At 28.4% G+C, this 13,383-nt stretch overlaps 1 protein-coding gene and 1 long non-coding RNA gene across 8 annotated transcripts in view; one reads left to right on the top strand and one right to left on the bottom strand.

Moving 5' to 3' along the window:
• Window positions 1-5,551, top strand: part of LOC129957213 (high affinity cAMP-specific and IBMX-insensitive 3',5'-cyclic phosphodiesterase 8B-like) — a 517,725-nt gene extending 512,174 nt beyond the window's left edge. For all 7 annotated transcript variants that reach the window (XM_056069456.1, XM_056069465.1, XM_056069448.1 and 4 more), the window contains one exon: window positions 251-5,551. In XM_056069456.1, the coding sequence (XP_055925431.1) occupies window positions 251-369 (119 nt within the window). In that variant the 3' untranslated portion in view covers window positions 370-5,551. The remainder of the gene's footprint in view (window positions 1-250) is intronic.
• The window catches only part of LOC129957249 (uncharacterized), a 101,691-nt gene continuing 90,904 nt past the window's right edge, over window positions 2,597-13,383 (bottom strand). Inside the window, exon 3 of the long non-coding RNA XR_008782749.1 lies at window positions 2,597-2,701. This is a non-coding gene — a long non-coding RNA (uncharacterized LOC129957249). The remainder of the gene's footprint in view (window positions 2,702-13,383) is intronic.

The raw sequence follows: 13,383 nt of genomic DNA, 5'->3' as shown, positions 1-13,383 counted from the left end.
GTACTGCAGAATGCTTTAAACATTATCCTGTTGATCGATCTGATTCATAATTGGCAAATTTTTACAATTGTGATATCTAGATCACAGGTTAAAATTCATTTATTTGCAGCTTGTTTACATATACATATTCAAGAATAGATAAATAAATTCATTTATATTTGATTTACTATCATAGTTTCTATGTGTTACGTTTTTTTTTTTTTTTTTTTGCAATGGTACTTATTCCTAAATTTTCTGAAATTTTTTACAGCTTTTTGTGATGTGCCAGAATTGATGGAAAATATAAAGACAAACTATGAATACTGGAAAGAACAAGAAGCTCTGAGACATAAGAGTTCAGGAGCTCAGGAAAGCACATCCAACACTTGAATTAATCAGTGTACAGAATTAAATGTTATGCTATGTATTATCATGAAAATTCGTGAAAAACTGTGCTTTTAGTGTCATTTTCTTTTAAAAATATTCATGTTCATGTGCTCAAATGTTTGTGTAATGCTGTCTACATGGCTTTTTACTTTTTCAAACAGAAAGAATAAGACTTTCCAAATTTTCGAAGAAAGAAAATCAGAAATATATACCAAATGCTATTGTTGTGGAGTTACAATACCTAGAATTGTTAAAAATTTCATTCAGGTGAAAGAGAGGGATTTTAAAATTATAAGCGTTCTTTGTTATTTTTTGTATTGTTATATTTAAAGATATAATTATCAATATTACTAAATAAATTATAAGATTTTTTTTTTTTTTTTTTTGAGAAAGTTACTTTCAAGGTACTCAAACATTAATGATGTACTGATATTTGTGTTACATTTCATTCTTCACTTTGTGCATATCCTTTGTACTATATTTATTATTATCTTTTATACACATCATTTTTTTCTTGCTAACTTTTGAAATATGTTTCATATATTTTGAAGCTTTTGTCTTAATAAATTGTAAAAATATATTTAAGTTCATTTAAATTGCACATTAAAGATATTTTACAAAAATAACTACAAGACATGTACATTATTTTCACAATTGTATAATTTCTATTGACTTACTGTTTTTGTGTGTTTATTTATTTCAGAAGTGTCTTTCAGTAATTATAATATAGCAGGAATTCAAATATAATTTCATAGATATGTTTATGCTGATCATACTATTCTTTTTACTGTGATGTGTAATAAAAGATTACAAATCTGGAGAAAAGAAAAATATAAATAATACAAATATTGAAGATTTTCAAAGCAATTAATCCCTCATAATTACGATTAAAACTACTATTTTTTCTGATACTGATTTTTATCCATTGCATACTTTGAAAATTAATTTATTGATGAGCAGTATCATGTTTAGTTTTTATTTTGTGCAGTTATTAGCAATAATTGGTTGCTTTTGAATTTTCTTAAACTCCAGAATTGGATCAATCTCATTTTAATATAATTAAATATATCTATAATTTCTTAAACAAATTTTGTTGTTTATAGATATATTTAATAATATTTTATATTATTAATGAACATTCTGGCTGTAAGTAATTATTATTAAAATTTGAAGACAAAGATTTGTTGTTAGATAAATCTCCCCCCCCCCCCTAGAATTTCTGTTTTTAAGTTATTTGAATTATTTCACATTTCTGTATTAAGTTACAATTATAAATAACTATTAATAATATATTTTAGCCTACATTTTTTTTTCTTGTATGAAATTGGTAATGATTTACTGCTCTTTTAGTTATTATTCTTTGTTAGGCAGAGTTCTCTTATGTATATATCAATTATATTCTAGAGTTTATTTGTTTGTTGTTAATCATTTGTATATACTTAAATATTATCACTTTAGTTTTTTTTTTTTTAGGTGTTAAAAAGTTTTCATTCTTTTATTTTTTTAAAGCAGATACATTTACACTTTGTTTATTTGTACATTTGCATTAATATTTGAATATTAAAAAAATTATTTCCTTCCTAATATGCAATTTAAATTATTTATTATAATTTTATTTTTTAGGATGCTTTCATATTATATTTCAAATTTGATTTATCAAACCATTCATTGCAGATAATACTTTTTCCACTATCCATGAATGTAATTAAAACAGTTTTGTTCATATTTTACATAAGCAAGAATTCAAAATGTTAGCTTTTGCTTTATGGAAACAATAGTTCTAATCAACTGATAACTAATGTGTTACTTGATAAATTTTTTGTTGTTGAACATTACTACATTCCACTTTTTATATGTCCATGGTTAATTATTTTTGGGATAAATATCAACCGACTTCAATACAAATGTAAAGTGATTTAAAAATTCTTGCAATGTAAAACTACTTTTTAAATCAGATTATCTAGTCATTAATGTATATTTTGTTAACAAAATCCATTGCTACATAATTGTAAAGAACAAAATATGTGCTTATGCATAATATTAGGTTGTCAGTGATGGTGTTTCATTGATCTCCAATGTATATTTTATATACCATTTAGTTAAAAGCTATGTATCTTATTAAATATAGTATCTTTGTCAGCTTACTAAGTAAATATTTCCTTACCCTTTCTTGAATTTTGCAGTGTCTCTTCCTTTTCCATTTAAATAATTCTTTGTAATATTCAAAATGCTGTACCATATGATGATGCTGTAGCCTTCCAAACAAAGTCTGTTTTATCATTTTGCTGCTCAAGGGTATTATTTTCATGGTCTGTAGATACAATATTGTTGGTTGCTGTAAATATTTTTTTTGAAACTTCCTTTAAAAGAAAAGTTTTATGAAAAAAAATTGTTCAAAACTAAATACTTATGAAATCCTTAATTATGCACATATTTTTATCTCAAACAATAGCGACAAAAATCCTATTGTTACGTTTCTTAACTGAACACCACTACTATGTACCATATTATGTATAAAAATTAGAAGAGAAAATTAAGGAAATAAAGCTAGTATTACACACTTGGTTTGCTTAACTCGCTGGATGTATGATTAATATTATATTTCATTAAAAAATAATGGTTGTTGTGATGGTTGTTCACTTTGAGTGTGATGTCTTTCAAATATTCAGTCATATCACTTGTTGCTTCAAAGGTATATTGTTGTGAAATATAATGAGAAGACTAATGGTTAATTGCAGTTAAACTGCAATTTGTTATAAGAATTGATATGGTATTTGTTATATTAAATGATAAGAATATGTATTAGAAAGAAAGAAAAGTTTCATTTTATATAGCAATTTCTCAGTGTCTAATACTCACATTTCCCCCCTTCAATGCATTATATATTTCCTACTGTCCTCTGTAAATATTCTTATATATTATTAATTTAAGGCTGTAAAAGAAGTTATTAATATATTAATTTAAAATATTTTAAGAGCAGGAACTTATGAATTAGTTTTTGTTTATTCATTACATGTGGTTTTATGCCTGCTTGTATCTAGTTTATAATGAAATGGCAATTAGTTAAATATTTCTGAGATCAATGTAAATTTTTAAAAAAGAAAAAAAAAATCGGGTTGTTTTTAAGATCAAACTATTCTATAATTTAAGATCACAGTACAATAACATCATTATATTAATAACTTCATTCAGCTTCATTGGGCTTTTTAAAACTAATTTACTTTATCCTGCAATGTCTTTGAAAAGGATTTCAAAGATGAAATTAATTTTAAAATTTCGAATGTGAGCACTATGTGTGCTTTTATGTATATACACTCTAATAAATTTATTTCATTTGCAGTGTTTAGGGGTATATCATGCTGTGCCATGCAAAAATAAATATTTGTGTGCCAAAATATGTATTTTTAAAATGTAAATATTTAATAATAGTTATGAACTTTTCAAGTTGTAAGACTAAATGAAAGGTTTATATAAAATCTTGTATAAATGTCTTAATTTTTAATAATTATAGTTTTCATATCACATTAAATCAAACTGTACTCAATAGAAATTTTTTCTAAACTGAAGTTGAAACTCTGTATAATTTACTATTTTTTTAATCATTCATATTCTTTTATGGCTTATAACAGTATGCAGGCTTATTGAAAATGAACAACTCTTTGTATTAATTTAACATTAATGATCAATCCCTTTATAAATCGAAGTGCATGAATTTTAAAATGCCTTTTATATTTTCATTGCACAAAAAAATTTCCGATTTGCTCAAATATATAAACTTTATAAAGTGAAATTATATTTTGTGACAATTTTTTTTCTTAACATTTAAGAATAAATAAATTATAATAGCTTGCTTGGTAAGTTACAACATGTTACCTGTCATCTTTCTAGTAAATTAGTTGAAATTGTTTTAAAAATAAATGTTACCACTATAAACGATATATTAGGTTGTTAATGTACAAATAACAAAATTATGAGCTTTTGAAAATGTACATATTTAAACATACATATTAGATCAGAAACTGTAAATTGTCCAATTAGATTAAGCATCTTTTAAAAAAAACTATGAAACATAACTAAACCTGTATTTTATTAAAGATTCTTACTGATTAAAATTAGTTTTCTATTGATCAGTGAATATTTAGATAGAATTTTAAATTTATGTAATAGAATTGCTATATTTTGACACATTAGAATTACTTTTTTTCCCTTTTATACAAATTTGTTACCTAAAATCGGTTTAAAATTTTGGAGTTTTTAATAAGTTATAAAGTTTATCAAAACATTTTGTATTCAAATATTTGTTGTTTTTTTAAATGAAAAGAAATGTAATTTTTAATGTATATTTTTTCATAACGTAGGCATACAGTATCATATCTAAATGGATGCTGAATCATAAGTAAATTATTATTATTCCATTACTGATTTATGAGCAAAATAAAAATATTCGACATCACAATTAGAAATTTTCTTATCATAGAATCATAGTGGTACTCAAATATTTATTTGTCTTATGCATTAAATTTGTTTCTCAAAAAGTAATGGTGTATATATTTCTTTTAGAATTAAAACATTTTTATCTGAATTATAGCTCTAGACATTTAATTTGTAAAAGAAACACCCCTAACATATTTGTGGTGCATGTATTTTAATGTATTGGAATTTAAAATGCATAATATTTTGTTTCATAAATGTGATGTAGAACTTGATGTAGCTATAGTTCCATAAACCCTATATCTTAGACTGTTCTTTGAAGATTGTAATTTCCAGTAATGTCATATTATTATTTATTTAACGGTTATTTTTACTGACTGTGTAAATGAGCAGTTACTATATGGTTTTTGCAATTTTCAGTAAACTGAGATATATTATACTAAGTGTTGTGTAATTTGAAATATTAATGTGAATGCACTGCACAAATCTTAAGAAATCTTGCAAAGTGTGTGTATCTAATATCATATAGCGATGTATGATCATTTGAAAACTGTGTCGGTGTACAAAGTTATATGGTATATCCCCAGAGTCATATCCAGAAGCTGTCGTTTTAAGATCAATGGTGTTATATTGCAGTACAAATATTAATCATGATGTCATTTATGGATTTAGTTTTCTTTCCTTTTTAGTTTTATGTTTTAAAAAGTTGTTTTGAGATTTTAAATAAAAGATGTTTAATGGTTGCATGTTAAAATTAATCGTACTCATTCTTTATAACTTCTTGTTTTATTTTTTTTGTCTGCTTCTTTACATCAGATGGGGGAGGTGTCGTGTGGTAACTTGCTTTCAAATAAATTTATTGAATTCTAGCCCTTTATAACCACAACTCTGCTTACATTCCAAGTTCTTATATTTAACCCCTTAAGAAACTTGCGGAATTCCAAATCTAGTTAATGATGATTAATTCATTATTACTACAATGCTCTATCAGATATGGCATTCTTAATCTCGTCATATGAAGATTACTTAAAGTTTCCACTTTTAGAACTTGACAACATTTGAAAACGAAATTTCTAGATTAATACTGGTGTCTCTAAGAGAATAAATTTTATCTTAAAAGATTAAAAATTGCTTTCTGTTAAAATTATTAATCTAATTTTTAATTAACTTTGTTTTAAAAAAATTAAGAATTTTAAAGGATTCTTAGACCTCGGATACTTAATACTTTTGATGCAGTAGCATACTTACATGTTTTAATGTTCACTCTTACTAAATACAGAATTACAAAAGTAAAAGTAAATAAAGTGCTCGAGTAAATATTTATGCAGCAAGATTCAATAGACATCTAACAGAATGCCAATGTGCATGTAAAGAACTTTAAAAAATATATTTTTATTTTATTCGGATTTTATAATCCACAGTCAGGTTCGTATTATTTTAGGGGTTCGAGGTATTTAAATTGCCATTAATATTTATTCAAAATCTAGTGTTTGAATTTTTAACCCTGATGATAACGACTTAACACTGTATTTGGAAGTGCTACTCCGATTGTGACGGGGGAAAAAGTAAATTTACTTTATAATATTGTACAATACTTTACATATTTTGCCATCGCTCAACAACTTTATTTGAAACAAAAAATGATGGATGTTGTTCTTAATTGAAAATAATGAGAATATTAGCGTTGTTGGGTAAGAATTAATTTTTTTTTAAAAAAAAAGTTGTTGATTAGCAATCAGCAAGCAATAATGATTTTTTTTTAAAAAAGGAAGAAATTTAGAAAACCGACTTTATCAAAGAAAATATTCAACTCTTTGAAGATAAATTTCAACGATTAAATGTAATCGATGCTATTTTAGAAAGCCATTTTAAACGGGGATAAATTGATAGATAATTTGAGAGAAAAAATCATTCTGGTTAAATTTAAAGCATCGATATGCTTAAAATTTCATATTTCAATGAACATTTCAACAAATAGAGCTTTATCTCCCAAGACTGAAAGAAATTCTAAAGAATATATAAACGTCGAATTATCCATTCTTCCGATTAAAAAAATTTCTCAACATTAGAGAATGGCTGAATTTTTAGAATTTATTTGGGTACTTGTCAAAAAAAAAAGCGCCAAGAAAATTTTTTGACTATTTCAATCGTCCAATTATATAGCCTGTGATTCGTACATACATATTTTTTTTTTATATATATATATAAATAATAATGCATTTTAGTATATTTTTATAATTTGGCGAAATTTTTTCTTGGCTCTTTTAGGTCGCCGTTAAAACCGAATTGTACCCTTATTCGAAATTACTATTAAAAATAATTATTTCGATTATGTTGATAAGTTTAATTACTTAAAAGCTCATTTGTCGGAAATTGCTTTAAGTACTGTAATGTCGTGACTAAATCGTTCTCAATTTGAAATGAGCTTCTAAAAAATATTTGCCTTTTTGTATATTTATTTGCATTTAATCATATTTATTAAAAAAATGAACAAGGTAAGAATAATTCCAATCTTGATTATTTATTAATTTATAATATATACAGTTGAAAAACATCTCCAAAGAACACTACAGATTTATAGAGTTCCGAAAATCGTCGGTCATGGAATCGGATGTTATCTTTCGGTTTTATCAAAATTCGGTTTTATCTGTGATTATTTTCAGCACTTCAACGATCACTTACTGATCTTTTATTTCTAGTGAGAATTATTCAAACTTCACAGATCTCAAAGACATAAATGCAAACTTCAAAGACCATTGATTGATCTTACTTCTCTGGCGAAGGTTCAAACTGAAGAATCATTTCAAACCTTAATCTGAAGAAATTGTTTCACCAAGATCTCTGGTTAGTGTTTCATCTTTAACAAGAATCAATAACATAAAATAAGAAAATCTACTCCTTCCATGCAAGAACTACTGAGTGTTTTAAAGCATATCAGTTTCTTCTAGTATAAATTTTTTTAAAAGTACTCAAATCGTCATTTTTTTTTTTTTCTAATCTAACTTTTTATGCTACCAAAACTTGGAAAAGAAATTAACTCAACATACCAACAATACATATCTATTTCTACCATAGCCGATCAAATGACTGGAATTTTTGTTTCCTGATTGAATGTATAAAATAGGAATGTTCGAAAGGAAATAAATTAACTTCATTATAATTATAATTGTCAATTTATATTTATTATAGGCGCAAAGAATAAGAATTTTTAATTCTTTGATTGTCGCATGTTTTACATATACAGGGTGTTTCCATCGTAAATTTTTCGCTAACATATTTTTCACATTTAGAACAAATTTTTATGGTTTTATTTTCGTTGCAATATCCTATTTGACATGCCTTACGTTGATAAGAATCTGTAATAGATTTAGGCATCGATCATTTTGTATTGGTTCTTTCTTTTGGTTGTTAACGGGCTTCTCGAAAATTGGCGGCAAGTTCTACTGCTAACTGGAGTAAAAAATCTTGTTTCGAGATATTTTCGTCTGTCGTTTGCTTGTACAAAATCCAGGCATTTATGCTAGCTAAATCAATATGCAACTGACTGAATACAATACGTTGAATACGCATTACATCATAATTTCTGATCCGATAACCTTGTAAAACAAATTGTTCTCCTGGTCAAATGACCGGTTGTGATAGATAACGGTATACGGCAAGTAATAGTCAAAATAAACAAAATACAAATTTTAAAAAAATAATAGAATATTAACTGTATATAATTCTTAGAAAAAGTCATGAAGTCAAAGGTGCAAAAGCGATAAGATAATACGTGCATTTTCGATGCAAAAGTTCATAATCGGTCATTTTACCGGTTATGTTATGTTAAAATTGTTCAACGGATGTGAACAAGTCTGTGTCCCGCGGCAGCGATCAGATATCACCTGCCTATAGTCATTTTGAGGGAATTGAAAACGAGACCCGTTTTTGAACGAAGTGTTCCGTTAATTTTATAATAGAGCTGCAGTATGACTTTTTAAAAATATTTTTATCATTTCATTTCAGATTTTTGTTTTACGGTTTTTGGTCTTATTATAGTTCAATAGAAAGATTTTGGTTAAGTAAGGAAAATTATAAATTATATTTTAAAATATTATGAGTGATCTGTTAATTAACAATCCCATGACTTACTAAATATTTCGCCTTTAAATTGTTCTAAAGCTCAAAAAGCTTTCAGAAATTTACTTGATCTCCATTGCATTCAAATAAGATCTTTGCAAATATTAAGCATAATTTCTGAAACATGGAAAATTATTATATCCACTGTTAATGAAATTATTTCCATCGGATCTCAGAATAAAGTGATTTAAATACAAGATTCAGTGAACTTTCTCACCAAACAATAAAATTCACGCAGTGTGTAGAAGACCTAAATCACCTAAATGTTACACTATTGGTAATAATCAGAAGTAATATTTTAAAACAAACATAAAATAAGGAATAAATATTAGCCAACTGTTTAAATATCCGCCAAGTTTTTTTTTTCTTTTTTTTTTTTTTTGCCAATTTTGAGGGGGAAATGATAATATTCATCAGAATTTTATTTAATATGGGCACACAATGAAATAATATTTTTTAAGATGGCAGTTGCTTTAAGGAATTATGAAACAACTTTAATGAATTAAGAGTAATGATAAAATCTGCAATATTTTTTGAGGAAGGGGGGAGGATTTTGGAGAAAAGTAAAAAATTATCCGATACATGTTATTAATATCAAACACCGTTATCCATACAATTTCCAATAATTTGATTATGAAATTATTTGTTCAAACATTTCGAGAATAAAATTATCTGCATATGTAAAAGAAAAAAAACAATTAAGATATTTTTAATACTGCGCAAGCATGTAATGACGATTTACTGTGTAAGTCCTCTTTTAGAGATCTCTATAAGTACAAGATGCTCTGAAATATCCGATATCTTCACGATATTGGCCAGCATGCAGAATATTGGGCAACATCGTAGGGATGTCTTACAATATATTGTGCTATGAGATAATTAATTGGGGCTTATGTTACTGGGAAGCCATTCAGTGAAAAGACAGAATTTATTTGAGGATTAGTTTACTTAAAAATTGTATTATGAAGTATACTTATGAGCAAAACAAAGGAAATGGTGCAAAATGAAGCAGCTTGAGTGTCTTGTATTGATTTATTCCCCCCCCCCTCCCCATCTATCACATATTAAGAATATTCTTGAAAAGATTGGCAAATTGCGTCAAAACTTTGGAAACATTTGGGAGAATAGTGGAAATGTGAAAACATCTTTTACAGATTAGTTAAAAAACATGATATTATTTTGATAAAAACTACATTACAGAATAAATTGAGGTAAAAAGAAATTCCGCTTTACTTCGGCTTGGACGAGAGTTTTGATCTTGTAACCATCTGCAAATTTAATACTAAAACCATTTAATTTATTATTTACTAAAACCATTTAATTATTTTTTTTAAAAACCATTAAAACCACTAAATTTTTTCTATAGAGCTCTTTGCATTTCGGAATGACCGAGTTCACTTACACACCGTGGATAGACAGACTTTATCTGGGAGATTTCATTCAAAATTTCATAAATACCCAAAAATCCTACAGAACAATTCAAAACCTATTGTACTAATACGAATTTGTGACGCGGCTTCCCAGCATAGTTGATTCCATAGGAGATCCCAGAGCTTGGCGACAAACTTGGCGACGAATTTGGTGACTTTGGCGCCAAAATAGATTATATCCGAAACATCGAGAATTTTCCGAACCGTCCATTAGGAACCGAGATATGCCTCGAACGTTCCTGATTGGTTGAGAGGCTTCTAGCTCCGCCTCCTGAGACCTATAATAGGAGCTGCAGCTGCCGGGGAGTCGTCGTAAATACAGTAGTCGTAGTCGGAATCGATGGTGAAGAACTGGTCTTCCAGGGATTAGCGGAGCAGCGACGGAGTCAATCTAGTGCTGAACTAAGATGTGCGCTACTGTCTGCATTAGAGTCTTGTTGTATGCTGCACGTCTCGGCTGAAGATATTAGTCCTCAGTGTTGTATATAGTTGTCGTCTTTGTGCTGTCCTGTGTGTCTTCGTGTAAATAAACGTCGTTGTTTTTTTTTCTACTGCCGCTTGTTGATTGAGCGTTCTCCACACCATATAACTCCCACTATCCAAACGAACCCCGGAAATTTCGTAACAGTACTAATAAACCATTTTTAATAATTTTTGGAAAGAAAAAATAATTTGCTTATAAGAAAGACTTTTACAAATCAAATATTAAAAAAAGAAAAGCAAATAAAATTTTAAATGATTTTAAATTTATTAATAGATTTTAAAAGAAAAACTCGAGTATAATTTTTATAAAATCATACAGGTTGCGCCAAAAATTCGTGCAAACGTAAAAAAAAATCATTAAAAAAAGTAATGCTTGAAAAAAAATTGAAGTTTGCGAGAATATATTCAAAAAGTCATTTGATTCCCTCCCCCCATTAAAATGATTCAAAAGATGACCGATAGATGGCGCTCATTCATCAAACCAAGACGTTTTACACGTCTTGGTTACCTGGTCGAACATTAAACTTGTCTATAAGAACGTGAATACACGACTAAAGCATTGCGAAAGTTCCGCAAGGTGAAAGGAATCAAGGCGAATAAATGCCCTTTTCATTGCATGACATACTGAATTTAGTAAGACGTCTTTAGAAAACGGGGAGTTTGGAGGATCGTCCACAAAGTGGCAGACCAACCATAAGTGTGGACGGCATCCTTGTAATAAATACAAAGTGTCACGGGACATTTGGCAGCCGAGGTATCAATGAACAACAGTGCATGTGAAACAGAGAATAACGGGGATTCCAGAAACGTCAATCCAATCCGACACATACTGTACGGAATCTTGAAATTGCATCCGTACAAGATACAGGCACTTCATCAATTATTGCTAACAGATTCCGATGAAAGACAAGCCTTTGCAACATGGGCGTTTGCACAAATGTAACGTGACATACAATGGTTACTGAACTTTATACGGACACATTGCATAGTGGTGACGATATGGAAAACAGTCGTCAATACGGACGACATCAAAGTCTTGCGAGTACACGACCAAACCATTATATTCTCCGTGGGTGACTGTGTGATGCGGTTTCACTGCGTCCTTCATTCCGGGCCTTTTCTTTCTTGAAGAGTGTTGTCCTATATCCGGTTGGAAAACCTTTTCCTTCTCAGCGGAATGATATCTTACGCTTTTGTGAGACCATATTGTGCCTACTTTGCAGCAAAAACGTGCGTTACCTGCCGTCACCTTCATGCAGCATGGTGCCCCGTCTCACGTTGCTTGGTCTGTCAAGACTTTTCTCTTAGATACTTTCACTGAGAACCGAGTAATAAGCCGACGATGTAAGATTAAGTTGCCTTTACGATTGCCAGACCTTACCCTACTGGATCTTTGATTGAGGGAATTCTAAAGTCTTGTGTAAACCGGGGTTCTCCAACCACTTTGGTAAAACTGAAAGATGCCATTCAACGGGTCGTCTGTGTCATCGCTGCCGATATACTATACTCAGCTGTAAGAAAAGTGGTAACGAGCCCCACTTACTTAATACCTTGCGGTGGCGGTCATATTGAATATTTTTTGATTCAAAATAAAATGCGCTGTGCTAAGTTATTGTACTCTATTTTCCTGTTTTTCATAAACTATCTCAGTTTGACACGTGATCGCCATTTGTAATGGGAAAATATCCAGACTTGCTGAACATATTCCCGCAAACAGCTTTCTTTTCCGAGCATTACTTTTTTTATTATAATTTTTTAAAGTTTATACGAATTTTTGACCTACCCTATATATACCCAAGGTTAATGTGGGGAAAAAAAAAAGGGGAAATGAAATTTTTATATTTGTCATTTGAAATTTTGAGGCCACATTATTTAAATCGAACTCATTAGACTTTTTTTTTAAAGTTTTTTTGTCGCTTTTTATTGGAGGTTCACGTCTGAAAAGAAATAGAAGTTGTAATTGATTATATTTTGAACCCTGAACGATAATAAGTCACTTCTCATATGATAAATACTTTTGCGAGCTATATCATGTATAAAAATCTATCATCCTGTAGGGGGTTAATTATTTAGTTTGTCGTAGGAAAACTTTTTACGATTTCCTTGCTTTAGCTTTATAACTGAAAGCTAAAGAGGTTTTATTATTCCATTTTCCGAAGGAGAAAACGCCTTGTTTACATTATATATATATATATATTTTTCTGTTCCCTTACATTATTTTTTCTTTCATTTTTTGGATAGTGGAACAAAATGTTTCGCCTTATCACTCTGTTATCATTTTTAAAAAATGACTTTTTTTAGAAAAAAAACTCAAAATAGCCCTCTTATTAAGGAGAATAGAAAGGAAATTGGAAGATTAACATTTAACGCAAGAAGTCAATTATTTGAAATGTAAAAAATGAAATATTCTGAATGTTTAAAACACAATCGTAAATTTAAAAAAAATATTCGTGGGAAGTGGAAATGAAAAATGGTACTACTTCTCATTTTTATATTTATTTTTTCCTTCAAATTATAAACTGTTGTTACATTTTTTTTTTTTTTTTTTTTTTGC

This window comes from Argiope bruennichi, chromosome 2 (assembly GCF_947563725.1).
Source record: "Argiope bruennichi chromosome 2, qqArgBrue1.1, whole genome shotgun sequence".
NCBI classification, from domain to species: domain Eukaryota; kingdom Metazoa; phylum Arthropoda; class Arachnida; order Araneae; family Araneidae; genus Argiope; species Argiope bruennichi.
The sequence above is the reverse complement of the archived record's forward strand: the minus strand, read 5'-3'. Positions and strand labels throughout refer to the sequence as shown.